This window comes from Miniopterus schreibersii (genome assembly GCF_964146895.1).
Source record: "Miniopterus schreibersii genome assembly, chromosome: 7".
Lineage (NCBI taxonomy): Eukaryota > Metazoa > Chordata > Mammalia > Chiroptera > Miniopteridae > Miniopterus > Miniopterus schreibersii.
This window is the reverse complement of record NC_138108.1, coordinates 17,259,568-17,284,851: the sequence shown is the minus strand read 5'-3', so window position 1 is coordinate 17,284,851 and position 25,284 is coordinate 17,259,568. Positions and strand designations below refer to the sequence as shown.

The 25,284-nt window shown below is 35.9% G+C and overlaps 1 protein-coding gene across 2 annotated transcripts; it reads right to left on the bottom strand.

Moving 5' to 3' along the window:
* Positions 1-376: 376 nt before the first annotated feature.
* On the bottom strand, positions 377-23,753 carry MYL1 (myosin light chain 1). Of its 2 annotated transcripts, none has more exons than XM_081141789.1 (7): positions 23,280-23,753; positions 10,635-10,662; positions 6,524-6,667; positions 4,301-4,474; positions 3,777-3,854; positions 1,480-1,522; positions 377-683 (listed from the first exon to the last, which is right to left on the bottom strand). In XM_081141789.1, exons 1-6 carry the CDS (start codon positions 23,394-23,396, stop codon positions 1,494-1,496), a joined length of 570 nt encoding a protein of 189 aa, XP_080997915.1. In that variant the 5' UTR covers positions 23,397-23,753; the 3' UTR covers positions 377-683; positions 1,480-1,493. The 2 variants fall into 2 exon arrangements, with proteins under 2 accessions (XP_080997915.1, XP_080997916.1); XM_081141790.1 differs by lacking the exons at positions 10,635-10,662; positions 23,280-23,753 and adding exons at positions 10,914-10,938; positions 11,687-11,845.
* Between the last annotated feature and the right edge of the window lie 1,531 nt (positions 23,754-25,284).

Here is a 25,284-nt window from a genome sequence, read left to right as displayed (position 1 = left end):
ATTTTTATCTTTGAGACATTCAGGGAGAAGGATCAGAGCTTATTAGAACTTCCTAATAGGCCAGATTATCACTAGAAGTGAAATAGCTCAAACCACAAATACAATGATTTACACACAACTGAAGAAACCTGCTTTCATCTTAAATTTCCTCCTTGGTTTATATTGAAACAGCTCTGATCTTCTGAATTTCCTCAGTTCTCCCTTTCACTTTTTCAATAATATGTGATTATCATTATTATTCACTTTGTCATTGCTTTGTAGACTGTAATGATTCATTCTTTTAACTCATCAATATTCTATACCTTAACAAACGAATTGAGCTTTTAAAAATTATTTTCTCTAAGCAAGAAGATGAAAACACAATGCAACTTGAATATCCAGACTGACCAAAATTATTTATTGATTTATTAATATAAGGATGTTCATTGATTGACCCATGATAGAAAATAGAGCGGTGCTTGGGTTTGAGATTGTCAATATTTTATCCTGATCTAGAGCAGGAGACGCTTGGTTTTTGTTTTGTGAATACAATTAAGAGAGAAACGTAAGGTATAAAAAAACTCAGGGAGTCCTTCAGTCTAGAACAGTCCACACTGTTTTGTTTTTCTGAATGATGGTAAACAGATCTGGACATGGGTGTTATAAAATAAGTTTCCAGCCAGTCTTCCTAAACAATGCTTGATCTGTAAAGGAAAAGGGAAAATGAGTTAGATTTGGATGACACATTTTCAGGAAGAAAATGGGGAAGGAGATCATGTAAAGTGCAAAAGAAGAGAAGCACAAATGAACCAGCACGGCCAAGGTGGCCCATTTCCTGGTTCTAAGAACCTGGTTGCAGGTGCTTACCTTCGACTGTGATAACATGGTTTCCTAGAGCAGTGATTGTTAAAAGCTACATGTGTTATTAAAAAAACTTAGGCCCATGCTTTTATTAGTGTTATATTCCAGCTAAATTAATTAGCTAGTCAGGCTTGTTGACTCTCCACTGCATATGATAGTACAGTCAAAGATACGGTGTATAGATGGAAGCAAAAATCTCAGATGTTTTCGCTTATAAACTAATACAAAATGCTCTGTTCCTAAATAACCCATTTCAAGAAGCTGAAGTTTTCTGGTTAATATAAATAACTTTTAAGATATAATACTAGTTATATCTACAGAATATAAAGTGAAACTGTTAAATTAAAAAACAACAGCAGCCCAGCCAGCATGGCTCAGTGGTTGAGCGTCGACCTATGAACCAGGTGTTCGGGGTTCGATTCCTGGTCAGGGCATATGCCCAGGTTTCAGGCTTGATCCCCAGTCAGGGGCATGCAGAAGGCAGCCGATCAATGACTCTCATCCTTGATGTTTCTATCTCTCTCTCTCCCTCTCTCTTCCTTGCTCTGAAATCAATAAAAACATATTAAAAAACAAACAAAAAAAACCCCCCAGCAACATCAAGAATCTCTTATTAGTAAAGAGGAAATAGATATGTACCTTGAGAGCTCCATTTAGTTAGACATGATATGCTTCACAAAAGCTGTGGGCACAATACAGACAGTTTAGGGTTAGAAAACAGTCAAATTTAATAAAAGAGAGGTTTGCAGGTGACCTCAATCCTAATTATTCTTAGCTATAATGCTGGAGTTTATTTTTTATGCCCCGTACAGTCCACTGTACTTATTATTGGATTTATGGCCTTTCCCCTAATTTTGTAAATTTAATTTTTGAGTAAGGGGTACATTCACATGGTTAAATTTTTCTTCTTTCAAATATGAAAGAGTTTATAACAAAAAAAGCTTCCTCACCACTGTCTCTCAGCTATCTAGTTTCTCTCTTTATAGCTAAGTTGGTGGAACTATTAACTGCATGTATATATAAGAGAATACAAATATATGTTCCTAAAAATATTTTTACACAAAAGGTGGCATACCCTGCAAACTCCTTTGCACTTATTTTTCTAACTTAGTAATATATATTGGACATATTACCATAACCTTAAGCAGGAGTGCCATTTTTTTAGGGCAGTAGGGTATTTCATTGTGTAGATGCACCAGAATCTATTTGATACATCCTTCATTGATGGACATTAAGTGGTTCAAATATTTCATAACAAACAACAATACTAACAAATAACCATGTATCACTTGTTTCACTTGATTATAAGAATATCTAAAGACTATATCCCTTGAAGTAGATTTGTTAGAATTGACATCACAACGTAGGGATTTAAATGATTTATATTCCCAACAGGAATGCCTAAGATCAGCTTTTTCCACACACCCTTCCTCAACCCAAAGTGTGGTCAAACTTTTAATTTTTGGCAGTCAGCTTATTTAAAAATGGTATCTCAATGTAGTCTCAATCTGCATTTCTTTTATTATTAATGAAGTTGGCATATTATACTGTATTTATGTATTTTTTAATTTCCTTTTCTATGAATCATCTATTCATCTATTTATTAATTTTTTGATTGGATGCGGTCTTTTTATTAATTTGTAATTATTTTTTATTAGAGAAATGAACTCTTTCTAATATTGATTGCAAAAAAATTTTTTTTGTCTGCTAGTAGTCTTTTGATTCTGCTTCTGGTGGCTTTTGCCATATAGATTTAAAAACATTATATGGTTGAATTTATTAAAATTTGAAATGCCTTCTGGGTTTTATGTGAGTTTTAGAAAGGCCTTCTTATCCCAAAAGTTATAAAATAATTCTTCCATGGCTTTTATGCTTTTTGCTTTTACATTTAAATTTTTTACCTATTTGGAATTTATTATGGTATAAGGCCCAGCTCTGATTTAATTTTCTAGGTTAGTATCCAATTGTCCAAGCAGTATTTATTGAATGGTTCTTCTCTTGTGTTATGTATTTATGGCAATAACCAAATGTAGAACATTGTTTACAGGAAAAAAGTGAAGTTTAATCCAGATTGTCAGTGAAGGTATGCTTGGCTGAGCACTTTCCTTTTCTCCTGCCCTTTCCTCTTTCTCTCCCCTCTTATTTCTTCCCCTCTTCTCTTGCTTCTCTTTTTGTAATTTTTGCCCCTAGTCATTGGACTTTACAAGTCTAAATTCACATCAAATCTATCAACATAGCTTTTTTGAAATGTGGCTAGATTAGTCTTTTAGGGGGATAGATAAGTTTATCAACTTTATTGGAAGATTTTTAATTCATAAATTATATCATACAACTTTATTTCGCATCTTTATTTTGTGTAAGGTGTTGCTTTTCAGATCCTCTGGGTGAAGCTGCTGTAGATTGGTTGCAGGAAGTAGGTAATTGGTCTCTATGAGACTGTCATTAAGCAAGAACACTAGACAAGGAGAACCAAGTTTTAGCACCATCCTTGTCATTAATGAGGTGACCTTCACTGATAACTAAACCTCTTTGGCCTTCCATTTCAACATTTTCATAATTGCTTGATGTAAAGAATTTTGAGATCTCTCCAACTTTAATATTCTAATAAATTTTATTCTAACACAACCCTGACTATGTTACAGAGATGTGATGGGGGTCTAAAAAGAAAAAGTACATGTGAGAACAGATTTTAAGCTGTATAACAATTATACAAGAGTGCTAAAACCCACTGGAATAAATTTTACATATTATAGTCAAGTCTTTACAAGATATCTTTCTAGAGTTAGAGTTATTGTGTAGCTGATTGATAATAAGTAGCATGTGTATGTTCAATAAGGGAGGCAAAGAAAAAGAAATTATTTTAAGCTCAAAAAGAGTCCCTAATCAATCCAATCATTTAAGAGTTGCTGTAACTACCAAAGCACAAGAGATTGTACCTTCATAGTTGATGCATCCATTGGAGTCTTCTTGACCTGCCAACAGTGTTTCCACTTCTTCCTCTCTCATCTTTTCACCTGATGAAGCAAGACTCTTTGTTCAGAAAGAAGGCCAGAGAATATTTTCAAAATGCTACCGTAAGTGATCAGCTTGGAACTCCTGGAGACTATGACTAAGCTCTTAGAAGATAGAAATCAAACCCTTCCTATTCCTCTGCCACTTAGTAGGTTGTCAATTAATGTTTTTGAATGAATGAATTAAATGCACATCACAGCTGAATATCCAAACTATATTCTATGAGAACTACAATGCTTTACTTTACTCGTTAATTACCAGTAATTTAAGTTATCATTTTCCCCCAACTCATAGACAATGAAGCCAACTGAAATGGTCATTAACTTTTGACTATTTTTCCTTTGCAGCCTTTCCCCTTATGTACCTTGGTTATAACACGATTTCCCTAAGCTATGATCCTTCTTCTGTATTCTGTCCTGTTAATTCCACTGAAATAAATTTTTCTTACCCAGTGTGGCCAGAACATGACGAAGTTCAGCACCCATGACTGTGCCGTTGCCTTCCTTGTCAAAGACGCGCAGACCCTCAACAAAGTCTTCATAAGTGCCCTGCTCCTTGTTGTTAGAAATAGCTTGCATCATGGGAAGAAATTGCTCAAACTCAATTTTCTTGACATTCATCTCTGGAAGAGATTGCAATTTGCAGTTATTAGCTACCATAAAATGCTATCTCTGAGCCTCAAATTAAACTTGGAAGTTTATTCTAGATGACCTGAAAAATCATCATACAGCTTAAATTTCAACTGGCAAATTGCTGATGACAAAAATGTGGTAGTGTGAGCTCTGAAGTCCTAGTGCTTGAATTTTTATCATCAACCCGCCATTTACAACTATGTGATTATGGGCAAGCTTTTTAACCAATTTGTGCCTCAGCTTCTTCATTTCTAAAACAGAGATATTTCATAACATTAGTGTGAGAATTAAATGAAATGACACAAGCCAGGTTTATTACAATACTTGGGACACTTGTGTACTCAATGTTAGCTGCTATTTTATTAGTATTGTCAATTAAATATTTTCTATAAATACTAGGGAAGCAGTATAAAATTATACTGATACAACAAACCCATTAGCATATAAATATAGTAAAACTTAACTGAACTTTAATGTATATTCTATCTTTGTCCTGAGCTTTTGTAGGGCCTCCAATTTCTTTAAATTTTAAGTAATTTAAAAAAGAAACTTATGAGGAATGAGCGTGTGTCAAATGCTTTGTGATCTCCTGACTTCTTTACAGTTCAGAGGTCTGCAGATGATAGGACCTTCCTTAGTGTCTTTGGACAAGGTAAGTCATATTCACAGTAAAAGGAGAAAACAGACTAACCAGATGTATGCAAGTGGATAAAGTTATGCATCCCGAAAATAAAAATTCCCTTTTTCTAGTCTTTCCTCATAGAATAGAAATCTAGTATATTGAGTAATAGTAAAAAGATTAGATTGAAATGCTGAATAAATAAATATTTACCTAAGAATTCCATTAAGGATAGATGTTTGATAACTTAGAAATGGCACTTAAGAAAGAAAGTCTTCTTACTTATTACTCTTTCCCTTTATTTCAGGATCTTAGCTATTTTTTGCTGTGATTTACCTGGAAGTTTTCCTCCAAAGAAAATGTGAGGAATATTCTGTAGACTGACTTAGAATTAGGTTTTCTTGAAATAAGTTTTTTTTCTTTCTTTTGCAACAAAGGAAAGTAGTTATTTTAATTACAAAGGAAACAAAGATTATTTGTTTTCTCTTCTTGTTTCCTATAGCAAAGATAAACAGCCCACATATCTACTTGAAAAACCTTCAGTTTTGTCTTTTTTTTCTTCTTTCATTTGGGGGGGGTGTGTGTGTGTGTGTGTGTGTGTGTGTGTTTGTTTTTTTAGGGTGGTATTTTCCAATAGACTATTATATTTTGCCATGAACCTTTGGGATTTAAAAAAATTTTCTTGTTTCCAGTTAAAGACTGGGTTTCTGTATTGAGCAAATAACTTCTGCAATTTTGCCACTCGTGTATGCCAACGCCTTTGGTCCCACGATTTAACTTGGGTGACTGAGTGTAGGTTTAGCTTAGATTTTTAAGTGTTTTTGTAATTCTTTGGAAATAAGAAGTACTCTTAGTAAGATGGCATCTTGTCTTTCTTAATTATAATAGCTGAGTTTGCAGGGTGTCCAAAGACAGACTATTGGGTAAGGTCAGCCGGTATTTCAGTCTCCTGAAAATATTGATTTTATTTCTCCAGCTTTTATCAGAGTAGATCTTCTTTAGAGGTGTGCCATTGGAGTTTACTCAAAGTTGTTTGCAAAGTGCATTATGTTTTCACCGTATTTAACATTTTTGTCAAAATGTATTTTTGCCTTTGAGGGTTTGAAAAAATGTGTAGAGTGTATATTGTTTCATTTTATTAACCTTTAAATTATGAGCATTAGATAAGATGATGATAATGATGTTAGCATTAAATATTATTTCCTTTGCATTAACATGAAATTTTATCATGCTTGCAAATTCTCAAAGGAAGGTTAACTTTATGAGAAAAAAAACTGAGACTCTTGCCAAGTGGTACACTTACCATCAAAAGCAAATTAAATCCTATTTTGTAGAACTTATTTCTCAATAAATCTCTCTCTCTCTTACATCCGCCCCCGCCCCCACAATTTCCCAACTTATTGGAAAAACATGTGGTTACCTTCGTTGGTGGGATTTCCCATAACCTTCTTGACCTCTGCATTGGTGGGATTTGTGCCAAGAGCCCGGAGGACATCACCAACCTGGCTCAAGGTGATTTTGCATTCACCTGTTCTGTCAAACAGGAGAAATGCCTCCTTGAAATCTGCAAGAAGCAAGAAGCGTTAGGGTACTTTTTATTCTACCTCAGAACTTTTAATTAGCCCTAATTTCATCGAAGATCCAGTTCAAACTCATCTCTGTTTTACAACCTTTGCCAACCACTTAGGTTATGATTGTTGGACTCTCCTTTTTCCTGGTTCAAACAGTCATGAACAAACCCTTTTGACATTTCATTTGGGGGCTATTTTAAAGCAGCATTTCCAGTTTCAAGTCATATGTTATTATTAATCAAATACAGAAATCGGAGCTCCTAGTCATATTTATTCATATTTCCTTCATCTGGGAGGCAGGACTGGGTTAAGAAATTCTGAGACCTTAAGAATTCCTCATATAATCTCTCATAATTAACAAAATTAATAAAAGTTCAAGAAAACAAATTTTCAAATGAGGCCATGTTCGTGAGGTTAATGGAAACTTCTCAAATTATATGGAAAAAAAACTCCTCTTGAGGTACAAATACCCTAGATACTCCCCTTCACCATCTTTCTTCAGGGATAACTTCATTTTTTCAGAAAAAAAAAATTTAGAGAGGTGAGACAAATGTTTAAAATCTCTAAGTGATCATTTAACCACTTCAGTGTGTGACTCTAGTAGGCTCTCAGTATAAAGGATTCCGAAGGAGGAGTGTCTGCTTGGGGCCTGTTGCTATGGCACGTCTTTATTCTTTCTTTCAGATAATACATATGACAACAAAATGTTGCTATGTTAGCTTTAGATTTAAGTACATATTTTCTAATGAAAATTTTATGGAGATAATTATAGATTCGCATGCAATTTTGAGAAAAAAGTACAAAGAGATGTCTTAAATACTCTGCCTCATTTCCCCAAGAGCACCATTTTGCCAAATTATTGCATATTATAGAAACCAGGGTACTCACACGGATAGACTCCCCCAGTTTCATTCAGATTTCCGTTTTACTTGTACTCGTGTGTGTTTGTGTGTAAGTACATATTCTCAAAGTGTCCTTTTCATCATGATCACTCTAGTCCTTGCTTTTCCTAAATTTTGTTATTCTCTTTTGGTAGAATGGTTTTGCCTTTCAGAATTACATTAACAAAGAATTAAGACGTGTACACCAAAAAGACAGAAAGAGGTGCTACTATGGATTAGGGGCCAGTAAAGACATTTTAATTGAACTTTCTAGACTTAACTAAATGAAATTTTCTGGGGAACCCAAAAGTACTGATGGCAACTTGTTGGAGTTAATACTAACAATGCTCAAAAAAATCATCCGTGAATGAAAGAGGTGAAACCAGTCTTCTTTTAGGCCATTAGTGGTCTCAGATCAAAAGATGCCTTCTGGATAGATTACTCAGCAAAGTACCCTATTTTACTCTCCCTCCATCCCCTAATCTAAGATTGCACCAGGCATGTTCACTGTCAACTATTGTGATCATGTTACCCTTCTTTGCTAAAAATTTCCCCTCATATTCTATGCAATTTGACTATGAAAACTCATTTCCCTGATCTGAAAACATGCCGCAGGCACTGTAGGGTCATTAGTCAAATATTGTTCCATCTTTCTAAGGGATATGTGAAACTGAACTATTCTCGTTACTGTCTCCAGGCTTTCATGCACACATTGCTCAGAGGGCTCACTATTACCCTGGTCAGATGCTTGATATAGAAATAGGATTTTTATGGGCTGTAATGGAATCTCCCTGACATTAACCCTTCTGTTAAGGCCAGAAAGATATTGGTTTTCATACCCCAGAATTTTAAGGTTTAAGTTTTTCTCTTGAAGAGTCTAGGACATGGGTTAGCAAACTCCTGCATAGGGGCTGGCCACCTGTTTTTGTAAATAAAGTTTGATTGGAATACAGACATTCATGTGTGGATCGTCTATGGCAGTTTTCATACTTCAGCGACAGAGTTGAGTTCTTTTTACAGAGACTGTATTTGCCACTGAAGCCTAACATGCTTACTCTTTGGCCCTTTAAGACAAATTTGCCAGCCCCTGGTCTGGAACAACACTGTTCTAGAGCTTTTTGTGATGATCGAAATGTCCTATATCTGGATGGCCCCAAAATGTAGCTACTAGCTACCTGCAGTTCTTGAGCACTAAAAGGTAACTAGTACAAATGTGCAAATGGATTTTTAAATGTGTTTATTCTTAACTAATTAAAGTTTAAATTTAAATAGCCACGTGTGGCTAGTGACAACTCTATTGGACAGCACTGGGAAGATTCAGACCTCTAGAATGCTATAATTTTCTAGCTGTTAGTTCTTACCTCCAAACCTGTGACACATGCAAATAGAGCAGCCTTGAGCAAAACTATTTAATCATTAAACAAGGAAGTAAGCAAAGGAAATCTTCATGCCTTTCTGAAAGTATAGGATTTCCATTTAATTTAAAATGTTACTAAAAAACATTTGTTTTCCTGGCACAGGAGAAAATCAGTCCACCACACCCATCTTTACCAAAACTCTGTATCTAAAACTTATTTCATATATGGAGTAATAGGTTTAATAATAATAGTTTAATAGGTTTAAACTTTCCTTCTCTACCTGTAAGGGTTTTTAAGTTTCCTATTGTTTGGTCCTCCTGTAGTCTGGTTTTCAAAATGACACTGTAAATTAGGTATTTAAGAGGACTGGGATGTAGTAGCTGAAAATGTTACAGCATCATTAATTAAAAGCATATTAAAAATCAAACAAATTGTAGTAAAATTACCAACTGTTTTGAATAAGAAAAAATAGTCCTTTGTAGTATAATTTCATATGATATTGAGTTCTGAGTCAGCAAGTCATCTAATCTGTCTATACGAACCCATCAGCCATGATGTAGACACATGTGAGTCTGTACTATAGCTACTATAGCAAATAGCCCTTTTTTTCTTAATTGATGTTTGAACATGAGATAGTCCAAACACTAACACACAAAAAAATGTGGAATTCTTTAGTTAGAGAACTGAGTATTTGAATAGGTCCTTATTGATCACCTATATTTATAATTGCATATTATATACCATAACATATATAATATATACATACTTATTATTATGACAAATATTCTAATTTATATGGAATGTAACTAATTATTTCTCCCCTTCTCTTCCATAGATGTATTTCTATTTCACTTTATTTGAATATGTGACACTCTTACTTCATAAAACATGCCTCGGTACACTTCTAGTGAAAAAATATTTTATGGGGCACAAGATTCTTGGATCCCAAGAGTGAAAAGAGAAAAAAATGGAAGTGTTAGGGAAAGTATTTGGATTCTCTTGAATCTTAAGAGCTTGAAGTCTTTTAGTTAGTAACTATTTTTATGAAAGAAATTTCTAATTAATTTCAACTAATGCCAGGTTTTGATCCTATCATTAATTCTTTGGGTCCTTGAGCAAGTCCCATCCCCTCTCTGGGAGCCTGTCTCGTATCACCAAAGATAGACAAGGAGACATCTACTGTTTTTCCCCCGCAGTTTTATGATAAATACTCCTCCCTCTTTGTCTCTGAATTTACTTTCATTCTATGGCTACTTCACCCATTATTTCTCTCAATGCATTATGATGCCCATTGAAATTATGTAGATTTGGTAGTTGGCAGTTTCATAATCAATTTCATTTACCAAATTGAACAATTCAGAGTTGCCAAATCTTTCTTTAAGTATTTGATTAAAAAATTAGCCATCCAAAATCTACATAGTTTTTGGTATATATATATATGGTATTGCCTACTGTATCAAGTTTCTTTTATTTAGAAATCAGTAAATATAAGGACCTATTTTGTAGCGATTATCTATCGTTTGCTTAAACCTCTGTTTACTAATTATAAGGAAGGGGTTCAGTTTATTGAGAGAAGTTAGAGTGATTGAGAGCATTTATATTTCGAGTGGCAACACCAGTGGGGAGTTACTAGGAAGAGCTAATCTTATCTCGAGCGAGTTGGTTTTCTCACATGCCGTCTTTCTCAGTGTGCACATACTAACAATATCTTTTAAACTTACCATCCTGCTGTTCCTGAGAGAACTCGATCTGTTAGAAAGAAATTAACCACAAAGAATATTTTAACCAAACAAAATGTCCTGACTTTAAAGTGTATCCAAGCTCATTGCCTGAGTAATCTTTAAAGTAAGCTCCCAAAGTAAGCGTACTTTTCAGAGTTCAGGCATAGCTTGGACACTAAGGGCTTGAACCACGTAGAAACATGCCTTGGAGATAAGTCACATTTCTGAACGAGGCAGTGTTCTGCCTACATCTGGAGTACAAAAGCTCAATTCACTTACCAGCAATCTGGTCAGCACTGAAGGACTGCAGTGGCGAGAGAGAGGGAGAGAGAAGAAACAACTAGTACTCTTCCAAATGCATTGACAGAAGAATTGAGTGCTCTCTGCTCTGAGATTTTTAGAAAGTCATGTAGGTGTCAGAGAATAAGACGGTTGCCTTAGGATACTTTTGAGTCGCAGAAAAATAAAAAGCTATTGTAAAAGATAGTTAGGGTACATCTCTCTTAGTTTAATTAATGAATCAGTGATTTAACAAATGCCAAGTCAAATACTTCCTGGAATAATATAATAGTCTGTAGGGTATTTAGGATGTGTCTAATCCAGATGCACTGTATGAAGAAGCACAGAGGCACTGCATTAGAAAGGTCATCTGAAGTCTTTCTTCTGTTTAACCACCACATTTTTACTTAACATATCAGAAGTAGTTTACTTAATTTTAGAAATTGGCACCATTGGATTGCTTTTTAAGGTGTAATATTTTTCTATAGTTGCAGAGTTTTTTTGTTCTAAATTTAGATATAATAAACCTTACGGGATAAAGCAAAAGTACTACTTTGGGGACTAAGTTGTATTTTTCTTGTTGGCGTAATAGCTCAAATCAACTTCTCCTATCCCCAGCCCACCTCAACAAAAACCCAAAGTACATTCTAAAGACTCATACTGAATATGCTCTCTCCCCAGTTCTATTTTGTCTGCACTTTTTTTCTCAATAAGATTATATTCACTATCTATTTCCTCTTGCAAACAACAAATACTTTTCTTGTAGGACCCACCATGATAGAGCTGCTGGGCTGCAAAACAGGGGCGAAGCTGAAGAGTGAGTTGAGGGCTGCTCCAATGTCTGAGTGGGGGCCTCCCTAGCTGAGGTTGCCTTTTATTTCTGGGGAAGCTGTGGCCTCACAGTTAGCATCGGGTTTCAGACAGAGGCAGCCACTCCCTTCGGAGAGTTCTTTAGCTTTCTTAGGGCAAAGAGAAAGAGGGATCCGTAACCTGAGGGCTATTTTTAGGAAACCAGCAACCAAGAGTAGGCTGCCATAGTGAGACTGAAGCCTGTCGGTACTTTTATGGTCTTTACTCCTGAGATGTTCTGGACTGTCCTCCTTTGAGAAGCTTCTTATTTGTTCAGTGGCAGAGGAGCTTAGAATTTCTCTAGGGGCTTGGGCTGGTCCCTTCTCTCGGTGAATTTTGGATTTTGCCAGCTTCAAGTGAGCAAGTGTTGGTATTAATGAAACTTATTGGATGGGACCGGTTTGGGGTTTCAAATGGCAACTGCTACTGAAAGAACACCCTTGGAAGCTCTGCCCCTTGTGGAAAGGTTCAGAGGACCTGAAAGGCATCCCACATTCTGTGATTTTCTCAGGGTTCACTCAAGTCATAATCTGGTCTGTTCTTGAAATCTGCAATTAATTAAATTTTGCACCCGGCTGGGCGTGGCTCAGCGGTTGAGCGTTGACCTGGGATCCAGGTGATCGGGGTTCGATTCCTGGTCAGGGCACATGCCCGGGTTGCGGGTTCGATCAATGGCTCTCTCATCATTGATGTTTCTCTCTCTCTCTCTCCCTCTCCTTTCCTCCCTCTGAAATCAATAAAGATATATTAAAAAAAAAAAAAATTTTGCAAGCTGTATTCTCAGGGGTATGAAGCTTATCTAAGCCAGGAGTGGTTAGGTTTCTGTTTTTTGCCATTCTCCCTTAGTCACCATAGGGGTGGGTGTTTTCCTCCCTCCCTGTTATCTTTATGGTGGCTGACCAGAAAAAGGTTTTCAATTTTTGAAGTTCTTGTAGGCAGGAAGGCTGATAGACTTTTTTTTTTTTTTTTTTTTTATCTATAAGCTTCATTCCTGTTTTTTTTTTTTTTTTTTTAAAGAAACATTAAATTTATTGCAGTGACATTGGAAAATAACATTACATGAGTTCAAGTGTACAATTCTATAATACATCATCATATAATTGCATTATGTGCTCACCACCTGAAGTCTAGTCTCCTCCTGTCACCATATATTTGGCCCCCATTCCCCCTTTTCCATCTGCAACCTCTCCCCCTTTCCCTCAGTAACCACCATTCTGTTATCTTTTGATAGGCCATTGTGCATTCTTTTTCTCTCCTATTTGAGGTTTAACATTTTTGTGTAAGTTCCTAGTAAACGTGCTGATTCTGTTTTGTCATGTCAAACATTTTAGGGCTCAGCCTCCATAAAATGGAGCAGCAGGATAACCCAGAAGTGGGGCCGTGGAACACAAAGCTGTACTTAGAATTTAAAAGGTATCTCAGGGGTTGGCTGGTCATGGGTTCTCACGGTGCCTTATCTGAAACTAGAGGGCACTCTCTTCCTAGAATGGTACGATAAAAAATGGCACTGGGAAAAGATTGGTCTTAGTATGTCCACTGATGTTCACACAACATGCTTATCAGTTTTCTACATATTTAAAGCAGCTCACAGGCATAAAAAATGTTGGAAATTCATTTTAAGGTAAGTACTGTTTCCACAACTGTTTTTAAGGAAATGTTCACAGAAAGCATGGAGTCTCCCCCCTTGCTAGACAGATGTATACTTTGGAGCTTTTGCTCAAGCATTTAGAAAGAAATCAGAATTTAAATGTGCATTACTTTTTGTCCAAAGACTATGAGTAGTGGAAAAAAATCTCATAGGGCCTTGAGTTCCAAAATGAGGACTGAAAATAGAATTTTAAAAATATTGGTACCTAGGTAAACATATCTTCATAAATAGATTGACATTTTGAGAGAGTTTATAGAAAAATTTAAATGCTTTGAATTATTAAGGGGAAAATGGAAGGCTAGCGACAAAAGTGGAAATTTGTAACCTTTGATAATTGTGTAATTTGGAACCTCATGATTTTGATGCAAAAATTAAAGCTTTTAAAGGCAGACCATGTTTCTTTGTGTTCTTTTTAATCTTGTAATTACATATATTATGTCATTAAATTTGAATTGCCCAGGATTAACATTGAGAACTAGCATTTATCTTTAGCAGGGCTGATAAATATAAATCATACAAAGCGAGCTCTTCAAAGTTGCCCTACATAATACTCATTTTCATGTTTTTGTTTTGTGTGTATTTTTTTGAGTAGAGAAATATATCCTGAGTACATATAGAATATGGTCAATTTGTATAAAATTTGTTGAGTAAACAGGGAAGCCATTTTAAAAGTTATATTTATGTTATGAATAAGCTATTTGTAACCACTTGGATACCATGTAAAGGTAAAATAGACAGGTAAGCATCTGGCAAACTAACTATTTTTTCTTTATACTTTATCACATAGAGAATGAGAGTTTAGATTTTTTCTCTCTGTTGAGAATCAAAGTAAACATTTAAGCAAGTTATTGACAACAGCGGAGAATAGTCTATACAGCTGCAGTATAGTCTAGTTCAGAGAATAAACTATAGTTTACAAGTTAGAAAACCTAGGTGCCGTGCTCATAACATCAATGGGAAATGCTCTCTATTCTCTGGTACACTTTTACAAATGACACAACTTCTCTGGCATCTCTTCTGGTGTTATAATGATGAAGTTACCGGCCCCTTGAACGTGCCTTTGACAAATACAAAACATCAGCTGATTGTGAACTCAGTTTTCTATGTCATCATTTGGTTTGCTTTAAAAATTAGATTTAAGTCTCTCCTACCTGGAATACTCTTCTCTCATCTCTGCTTCTTAGAAATTAACTATTCTTCAAAGTTCTGATAAAATCTCCTCTTGAAAAGAACCCTTTCTCTTTACTTGCCTAGCTCCCTCCTCCCGCTCAAAGAGGGTGTTCCACCTTCCCGACTGTAAACCTCTGGGCGGCACAGGTCGTTATGAAAGCCATCTACCTTCGTCCACGATGGGAATCCACGTGCAGGCTTACCCCAACCTCTCCCAAGCTCTTGGAGAGCTGCCCCTGCCTTATTCTTTGATTTTATCCCACATAATTATAAAATGCCTGCCTATATTAGCTGCTCAATAGATTTTCATTACGTTAAAATCATTAGAACTTATGTGTAGTAAGTTCCTCCTTCAAACTTAAGTTCCTCCTCTTCCCGGAGGGAAGAGACTTCATCAGTCCTTCCAAGAGCTCACCCTCTGCAGGAGGTGACACATTCTCCTGTGATGCTGCATCTCCAGCCCCTGGAGCTGCTGCACACATAGTAGGCCTGCTCATCTCCAATCTTTGCTGTATGTGCCTTTAGCTTTCCAGAGCCTTTTCTTGGATTTTGTGTAAATGTTTACGATCAGGGCTTCTAATCTGCAAACCCTCAACTCATTGTTTTAACATTTTTTATATTAGACTGACAGTAAAATAACCACATTCCACATTTTTATGAGTCATGCACTGTTTGGTATTGGATTTAGGGAGGTAGTAGTGGACCAGGTACTGGTACTAAAAAGGACTTTTGTTGCAGTATTTACAGATCTTTTCTTACTTTGAGGAAAATTTTTCTAAAAGTAATCGTGAGGTTTGCTTATCTGATTAAAGAAAGATAAATTCTCTGGTATATAGAAGGAATTTATTTATAGGAAATATATTAAAATGCATTTAATCAAACAGGCTCTGAAATTGATGTATGTTAAGATTCCGTAGTATTAACCAATGTCACTCCAACAAATTTAATTTAAAAAGTAAATATTAAAAAGAACTGATAAAAAAAAGATTTAGTAAAACAAGAAGAGCTATGATTAAAGATGATTTGGGAGATATGTGTGGTTGAATACTGAGGGAAAGTGCCCTAGGAAGGAGCACAGGCTACACAGTCTATAAACAACTTCCTCATCACTGCAAGATACTTGGGCTAATGACCGCTGAGGCTGAGGAAAGCAATCAATCTAACCAGGGCCCGTTTCCAACCAGGAAAACAGTGCTGCAGGTCCTCTGATTTCATGCCTGGCAGAGAGACAAACCCTGGATGTCTGCAAACCCCAAGGAAAACTTTATTAATTTCACCCCAAACTCACAGTTATTGGGAATCACTGTAAAAGACCAGGAGAAATATTATTTTATACTTCAGAATAACTCACTTAATTTAAAGGAAATAAATACATTTTGTTGCATTGTTTTTACCTCAACAAAGGATGTACTTAGGCTGATGACTATAATAATGGTCTAAAAGGAGAAATTAAGAACAATGAGAATATAGTACTGGCCCAGATTGTCTAATACAAGAGAGACTAGATGGCTCTATTGGATAATTGATCCAAACCAAAGAAGAAATGAGGAATTCTCTGTGAAGATGCTTAGATTAATCAACTAAATTCAGGCACATCAGAGTAAAGGCTAAATTATTGAAGTAACACAGTTCAGACCTCCAAGAACTAACAGAGAAACCTAAGTAAATTTTAACAAAAAATTTAAAATGTGACCTAGGTCTACCCTTCAGATTTCTCATCAGCTTTCTCATGGTTAATAGTTGATAAATAAATCTAAAATTTCTTGTGAGTTGTACTTTTCCTACTATGTACATTTGTTTGCATGTCATTTATTAAAAATCCAAGTTGTGCTTTTGTTTCTTCCTTCCTCCTTTTATTTTTAAAATATGAGCGTTAGAAAAATTTGTGGCATGTGTTGTAAGAAATTTTAAGTATCTGCTTTTTCCTACTTATCTGGAAAAAAGTTCCTTTTGTGACAACAGGGATATGAGGATATTGGCATTACCATTTAAGAGATTTCAGGACTTTTGTGTGGTGGAAAGAAAACTAGAAAGGGATTAAACTATTCTGGATTCTGTTCTGGCTCTCTTATAATGAATCATGTATCTTTGGATTAAATAACTTCTCTTGTCTGCATCATAGCTTCCTCAGATGCAAACTGTTAGACTTAATGATTTTCAGGGTTGCTCTTGGTTCTACAATACTGTGAGCTTCCCATCTTTTTGTCAGTAGAATGTACCTCAGTTCACTGTTTCTAATGGAAAAGGGCAGGGTGCCTAAAAATTCAATTAATATTACTTTGAAGTAGTTTAGATAAAAAGGAGTTCAGCAAAATATAATTTCATAACACCATGTTCAGCAGATTCAGATGTTTTAGAAACAAGAGACAGTATATACCATTGGGCACTTACTAGGTTCAAAGAACCTCACTCACCACGGTGGAAAGAAGAATATAAAGTTGATTATGATGTGATTTTATCTTTAGGGAGAAGTTTCTTCTCTGGCTTCAGCTCACTATTACTAATTTATGACTAGAATAGCAAGGATTTATCATCGACATAATTTAAATTTTAACTAGTATCATTGAAACCATGACTATTTTTATATTATAATTCTGTCCTTCAAATTCTGATTTGGGTGAGAAGCGAACTGTAGAACCTTGATGTAGAAACAAACTCTAAAAGATCCTATTTTCATACAAAAAGTATTTCAGTATGAAAAGAAGCAGAAGAAAGTGTAGTATCAGCAGACTAAATATAACCCTTCCCATCATTTCCATGAGTCAGATGGTGCTGAATGCTGGGTAATTATGGGCCGACTTCTAAAGACAACTTGCCAGGGGGTTGGTGCCTTCGCAGCACTAAAATGTCGAGAGGCTAAATTTGGTACCGTCACTTCGTGATCTTCTTGTCTTGCAAAGATTTCATTATCTTTAACATTAAAAGTGCTACTCACTCTTAATTGGTGAACATATGTATTCCTTTCCAAACTGCATTTTACTTCACAGAGACATTACCTAGTTACATACAGTTCAAAATACCTCGTTAGAGTTACTGATGCCCTTTAATATTTTTCCTCTCCATTCCACCTGATCTCCCTTACAACCTGAGAGCTTGAAGATGGAAACTGATACCTAGGGATTGTCTCAAATAGTTTTTTATTTGCTCCTGAGGTTATATTCCTGCTGCAAATGGATTAATATTGCAATTGACTGACATTATCGTTGTATTAAAAAGTAATTTGTATTATTGAAAGACCAGAGTAAAAGAAGACAAGCTTTTACAATTGCGTAATAAAAACGACTTATGTTTTTACCTTTTCTTTGTAATTAGAAATTGACCGTATGTGTTCTCTTCCTCAGATGGGTTCAGGTTGAGATTTTATCATTACACGTATGGCGTTATATTTCTACAAACCACCCCAGTGAATATGTGGCTGGGATTTCCAGTTTAAATCATGCTGCTTATTTGTAAATAGAAACCCCGCACCTTTCTCAGGATAGTAGCCTGATGGCAGAATTTGGAGATCAGGTTTAATAAATGAGTATGTTTAATTAAAAACATAATTATTTAAAAAATTTAATCAGTTTCACTACATTTAACAACATTTGAAAAATAATTTAGTATAATTTAATTTTTTTCAGCTTTTTTGGGATATAATTGACATATAACAGCTATTTTCAACCAGTGTGCCGCGATGCACCACAAGAATTTCTAAAACATGTAATGCCCAACTCTTTAGTCAGGGGCACTGATCTCTTTTTCCTTAGATTCTCAAATAAAAAAAAAGGATAACAGCCAACACAATAGTTGTCTGGTGTGAATAAATAAAAATTATACCTATTTTTGTCAGATCAGCAAAAAATATAGCTTTTGGTGTGCCGCAGAATTTTAGTAATTAGTTTATGTGCCATCAGATGAGAAAGTTGAAATCACTGACATAAAACATTGTTTAAGTTTAAGGTGCACACATGATTTGGTATATGGTGATTTTGATATTGTGAAATAATTACCACAATAAGGTCAATGAACACATCCATCACCTCACATAGGTATCATTTTTTTTTTTTTTACTGAGAACTTTTAAGACTTACTCTTGTAAATCTTAAAGCTTTACTATCTTAAAGCTTTCAAGTTTACAATATAGTAATGTCACCATGCTGTACATGGATCCCCAGAAATTACTCTTTTATAACCAGATGTTTGTGTCCTCTGACCACCTTCACTCTTTCCTCCCACTTCCACCCCACCCTGGCAACTACCAATCTACTCTCATAATAGTATTTAAAAAATAAATAGGGTGTCTCCCAAAAAAGTATACACACACTTCGAATAATGACATAAAGGCAGTGTTTATTAAAACACATTTCATTTTCAGAATTGAGCTATCAGCTCTTAAAGTGTGTATACATTTTTGGGACACCCTGTATACATGTTCTGTTTACAGCTTTTTATAGGAAGCTGGAGCTAAGTGGCTAGGAGCCTTTCTTAGTTCCTAATATTCCACTTTCCACATGTAAAAGAGAGGCGCCCAATCTGTCAGCAGCCGCTGGTAAGACGGGAGAGCTGTGGAGAAGGGAGCATTAGTGAACTGCCAAGGGTAAGTCTTGACGAGCTTGCTCTGACGTGTGCTTGCCCCTCCCTCTTGTGGCAACACAGGGCTGTGCAGGGTAATGTAAGAACCAATCTACCTCACATGCTTGAGAGCAAAAAAATCTTTACACATTCTTACAAATGGCAACTTACTCTTTATCAGCAGGAGATAGGTTACAATATGGTCAACACAGTTGACTCTGGGCTTGGCCTCCTAGGTTAGTCCTAGCTTCATCATTGCTAGTTATTTGATCATGGGCATAGCACTGAACCTCTTTTAGACTCTTTAGTTTCTTTTCTTGCAAAATGAGGCTAAAACAACCTCAGTGCAATGTTTTGAAGATTGAATGCGATAAAAGGGCACAGAGTAAATTCACAATGAACATGGTTGTTGTATTATAGAGAACTTTATAATTTTCAAAAAATTCCATGGCATTGACCTTATTTGATTTTCCCAGCAATTCTTCTAAGTGGGACTGGGTTTGTGTTAGCCTTGTTAGATATAAGAAAAATAATTTCTAGGCTAACACAAACAATCCTATACCCTGACCAGAACTAGTCAGGTGTCGCAATGTATATATATACTCGCCTCCATTGAATATCCGTCAGTAAAAAGATGTTTTCATTGGCAATGCTATATTTCCACCTTACCCATTACATTGCAAGTTTAAATCTTCCCAAGCATGTGGTCAATTGTTGCTGTGAGATTTGTTATTGGATGAGTTTCTGTCAATGCATTTAGCACCTTTACCACTCTTTGTAATATCGCCTGCAATCTAGTGGTGACTCAATTGACTGGTGAACACAATGAGAATTAAAATTTAACCAACACAATGAGAGACATGATTCAAAGCCCCATCACTTCACAGCAGTCCTGATATATAAGCTGTGGCATGCATCATGCAAAACATTCACTTGCACATTGAAGAGCTTTTAAAATCTAGGCACATGGTCATCTCATTACTGATTTACTGTTGTCATTTCACTTGGTTGTAGTTTTGGGCAACAGGTGTTAATTCTTGTGTTTGCACCTACAACTGTACTACTCATGGTAGGTTTTAATTCCTACACGTGAGGCTCTGTCAGGCAGTGTTCTTTAGTCTGGGCATTGTTGCTGGAAGTATCAACTCTGTGAAAACAAAGAGCTCGCAGAACCACCCAGGACGGTAACTTTAATGTTTGAAGATCAGCAGAAAGTGTGTTTTTGAAAAAAGATACTCATAGAAAATCCATAGGGATAAGGCATCAGGTAAGCATTCCCTCAGATAGCAAAGGTTTTATGTAAGAACGGTTGAAAGACTGTTCTAGACAAATAACCAACAAATCAGGAGGAAATCAGACTTAAATCACATTGAAGAAATTGAAAAAACTAATTAATAATCTAAGATTGCTCAGAGTTTATGGTGAGATGAATATATGGCTATAAAACATGGCATATTATAAGATGAAACATAGATATTAGCTGGGGATAATATTGAGGAATTAAATATTACCATGATTATAATGCTATACAAAGTTAGTTACACTTAAACTTCAGCATTACTCAAAGTCTACAGGTCAGATAGATTTCTAAATCATATGATTTATGAAAGAAAGTTTAAAATCCAATTAAGTTTTGTTTTTTATGGAGTTTTCAGAAAGTTAATGAACACACATAACAGCTCTATTAATTTCTTTAAAGTTCATTTTTCTCTGCTTGAAGAAAGTTTATAACTTGTATGAGGTAGTACAGCAAGGAACATCATTAAGTGATTAAAAGCATTATAATAGGAAATGCTTTAATGTACATTTCAATTAGCCTTGTCATCTACTTGGATGAAATGAAATTTTATAAAGCCCTCAACTTGGCTATGTTATAATACCTATAAATATGCGCTGATTTCATATGGATGAGTGAAAATCATTGAAGGCATTGAAAGTCCTTCACAAAAATCTATTAGTTTCAATTCTGTTCTCTTTTTTTCTCTTTCTATCATGAATGGGCTCTCTGAATAAAAGATAAAGGTTAATTTCTTCCTGTTTCTTTTAGGTTCACTTCTGTTGGGTTTGTGTCCCTTACTGGGATCTGCCACATCTCTTGTTCTGCAGTGAAACTGTGAAGATGGAACAGGCCCCATCTTCACAGAGACTCCGATGAGTATTTCCTTCCTTTGCTTAGTTTTCCTGGTTCATAACAGCTTTAATTCAACATATAGGGGAAAAGATAAACCAATTTTCAAGATTCAGAAGAGTGTCACTTTTCTGCTGACTGTAAACAAGGAATCAGTTTAATCTCTGGATTAAAAGAGGGATGCTTTGTCTTTTCTTGGAGTCTCCTTACCCACCAAACTAAATGTTTATTTATCTACTTATCCCTACACAGTTTCTCAGGGAAGAACCTGAATGCCTGTTTTCATTACTGAGATGCTTCTTTTTCTTCTTAAGATAAAAGTACTTTTCCCCCTATCTAGATACTTAGAGTCCCAGATACAAAGAGACGGTATTGTCTTAAAAGTCACTAGGAATATAAAGAGGAATAGCTTCGACATAAATTTTTATCTTTAAGGTTAGTATAGAGTGCAGGATCAAAGAAGAGAGACAGCCAGAATTACACGCTTATTTACAATGTAGTCAGCATGGATCTATAAAGATATATTAATGATGGTCGCTGGAGATGAAAAGTCTGGTTTCCCCCTTAATGAACTGTATGCATGCAGTCAAAGTGGAAATATATTTATTAGCAGATCTGACATGCATTTCTTTTTCTAAGTGGATATTCATTAAAAATAATATTTTCTAACCAAAAAAAAAAAAAAAAAAGAATAGTCCCTAACCAATATTAGATTCTATTAAAATTTGACTTCAGTTATCTATAAACTCAAGATAAAATATTTGTGATAATCTACTCCCACTTTGAAACATAAAATTTATGTTTAACTGGAATGCTATAAAAATTATGAATGTATTTAATTTCATTACATATATTGAAAGATGATATAATTAAATATTTATGTCAAGAATATTTAAAAATGTACAATTATAGTAAAATAGTCAATGAAGTGTTTATCTACAGCTCAGCATCGTCATTGCAAGTAAAGTGTTAGGTTAGCAAAATTCAGATTTACTGCATACAGAACTTTTGACATAAGTGAAAAGAGTGCGCATAGGCACTTTGGCCCATGAGTTTTCCATATAAGGCAGGATTTCTTAGATGAAGAGTTTCACACTGTCCTTTGGACCAATCTAAGCCCAGTGAATGAAGAGAGGTGCACATTTGACGGGTCACATCACCAAGAGGCAACAGGTTCATGCATTGCATCATTTTTCTAAAAGCAGATAATCTTTTGGTATTCGAGAACCTTGATCACAGCAAAGTGTTGACACAAAAATTAATGACATTCTCCTTAGTTTAAGAATGCAAGAGCTAAAAGCCACATCATCAACAAGTTTTACAGTATTTTTTGGGTTAGTTTCATTTAGAAACAGCCCACACATTCTGAATTAAATACTGTATATAAATAAACAAGATGACAGTTATAGTCACTGAAACACTTGAGTACATAATTGTCTGCACTGAGGTCTCATTTAGTGTTGTATCAAGTTTTATTAAGCAAAGCTGAAGGGAAAATGAACTTGAATTGCAAAAATCTTCTCTTTTTCAAATGAAATAAAGCAGCTGTCAAATAAGGACATCCAGGACAACTGGGTCATCAGCTGTTGTTAAACTTGGAAATCAGTGGATGGACTAAAACTTTCCTTCTGATACAGCTTTAAAGTAAGGGATCCAGTTTCCACAGAGATTTTATAAATAAAAACAAACATTTGTTTAAATATTTGTAAAACACCTTTATCTTTATATACGTTACCCATAAATTGCACGTTGATAACTTAGGGGGCCAAAAAAGGAAAGTAGAGAACAGAAAAATAGAGGAAATACAGGTTCCACATGCAATGCCATACTCATGGTAATTTTACTGAAATTATATGTTAGTTTATTTATCTTTTAATCAGGATTCTCTTCTCCCCAAACCTACCAGTTCACTTAGTAATGGCATTTGTTTCAATGAAAAATGTACCTTTTTGAGTTTCTAGGGTTCCCTGCTGTTGAAAGATGTTTCAGTGGCCAAACAATTCACCCGTTCAGTTACCTTAATGGCAGAGAGGTCAATTTTCTCTTCTTTGGGTGGGGCAGGTGCAGGTGCTGGGGCAGGGGCTGGGGCAGGAGCAGCAGCAGCGGGTTTCTTCACGTCTTTTTTTGGTGCCATTTTGTTTAAAAGGATGGATTAAAAAGAGAGAGAGAGAGGGAGAGAGAGAGGGAGAGAAGCACCTCCAAAAGAACCTGTCAAAATGATTCTTGGAAGAGGAGTGGTGGCTGAGTTGACCCACAGCCCAGTGTCTTGAAGGTGGCCCGGAGTATTAAAGGGTATAAGGCCTGCATATATATTTCACTTAGTGCTGCTCGGATCCCCACGCATGAGGCTGGATTGGACAGCTCGCAAGGCAAGGGGCATGGCATTCCTGCTCAGTCTATAAATGGAGTCTAAGGGTTAGGGCTTCGTCAATTTATTTAAAACTCCTCTTGCTTCCCCCCCACCCCCCACCTCCATATGTAAAACAGAAGTACGACAAAGCCAGTTTCAGCTCCTTTGGTGACAGTAAAGTAGATTGACTGATACTTTCTCTTCGTGGAATTACAATTCTGCTGAAGTTGTAAATTTTTTTTTTTTTTTTTCCACCCCATGCCTAAGAAACTTTCTGAAGGATCTGGTTTCAACTTGGAATTTGGCAGGGAGTGTCACCAACTTTCACCCAGCTCCTTTGCTCATGCTCCTCCCCGCTTGCCATAACTTGCAAGAAAATGTTGGTCAGCAAAGAGGCTGTGATGTTTAAAAATAAAAAGCAGGCGTGTAAGGAAAGCCCATCAAGTCTTAAACTGCTTTCCCTTCCAGGGAGCACAACCTCTGGTGCTCTCTCTCTTTTTTGAACTGTAAGGTCAAACTGACCCACAGTGACCCTATCTCATGTGGTGGCCTCATCTGCTGTATTATTCTATCCATGTATGTGCAGGAGAAGCTTTTTTTTTTTTTTTAAATATATCTTTATTGATTTCAGACAGAGGAAAGGAGAGGGGGAGAGAAAGGTAGAAACATCAATGATGAGAGAGTCATTGTTCGAGCCCACAACCCGGGCATGTGCCCTGACCGGGAATCGAACCCTGATCGCCTGGATCCTAGGTCAACGCTCAACCGCTGAGCCACACCCGGCCGGGCAGGAGAAGCTTTTTGAGGAGCTCCCTCCCCCATGCTGCCCCATACCAAGGACTTAAATTAGTTAAGACCTAAATTAGCTGTTCATAGTCATTTTTTACATGTAAGACAGTCATGAGAATTTGAGCATATTTTATCTAAGTATACTCTTTGTTTCCAATTATAATAATAAGAGTACAATTCAAAAAACAATGCCATGTTTTATAATAGATGTGCTATTTTTGTAAATAGTAGACATTTGTCCACTAGTTTGTTTTCTTTTGGACTATCTAAGGGGTAGATGGGTTTTTCTGCAGTTACTGGGTGGTGGATATGCTCTTACTTTAGCTCACAATCTGTATTAATACTTTGTTCCAGGTGCAGAAATCCCTTAAGATCCATGACAGGTTTACAGATAAAAGAGTTTTTAAGTGTTCTGAGGCAAAAATTTAAAATAGGAACACATTTTTTTTTTTTCATATTTAAGGGGAAAATGGCTTGATCTTACTATATTTCTAATCCTTTGTGTTACCAGATATATATCATGGATTTATGACTTCACAGAGGAGAATAAGTTGGAGTAGAATTTTCTACTTGAAAAGTAGAAGTTGGAAAGGTAAAGTGCCATTCATATCATATGAAGGGTACATGCTATCAGCACGACATTACTGTTGATATTAACCTTGACCATGTGGCTGAGGTAGTGCTTTACAGACTTCTCCCCCAAACCTATAACCCAGGCCTATCATGAGAGAAACACCAATCAAACTCAGATCCAGGGACATTCCACAGAATTCTTGACAAACACTTAAAAACTGTCATGGTGCCCTTGCTGGTGTGGCTTAGTTGGTTGGAGTGTCATCCATACACTGAAAGGTCATGGATTTGATTCCTGGTCAGGGCACAT

Bases quoted from the DNA above. Each gene is read 5' to 3' on its own strand.
- MYL1 (XM_081141789.1), bottom strand. From the start codon at position 23,396: ATGGCACCAAAAAAAGACGTGAAGAAACCCGCTGCTGCTGCTCCTGCC. The intron at 4,475-6,523 runs GTAACCACATGT...AATCTCTTCCAG, and splicing joins GGGAAATCCCACCAACGAAG to AGATGAATGTCAAGAAAATT. The intron at 1,523-3,776 runs GTACAATCTCTT...TTGTGCCCACAG, and splicing joins TGGATGCATCAACTATGAAG to CTTTTGTGAAGCATATCATG.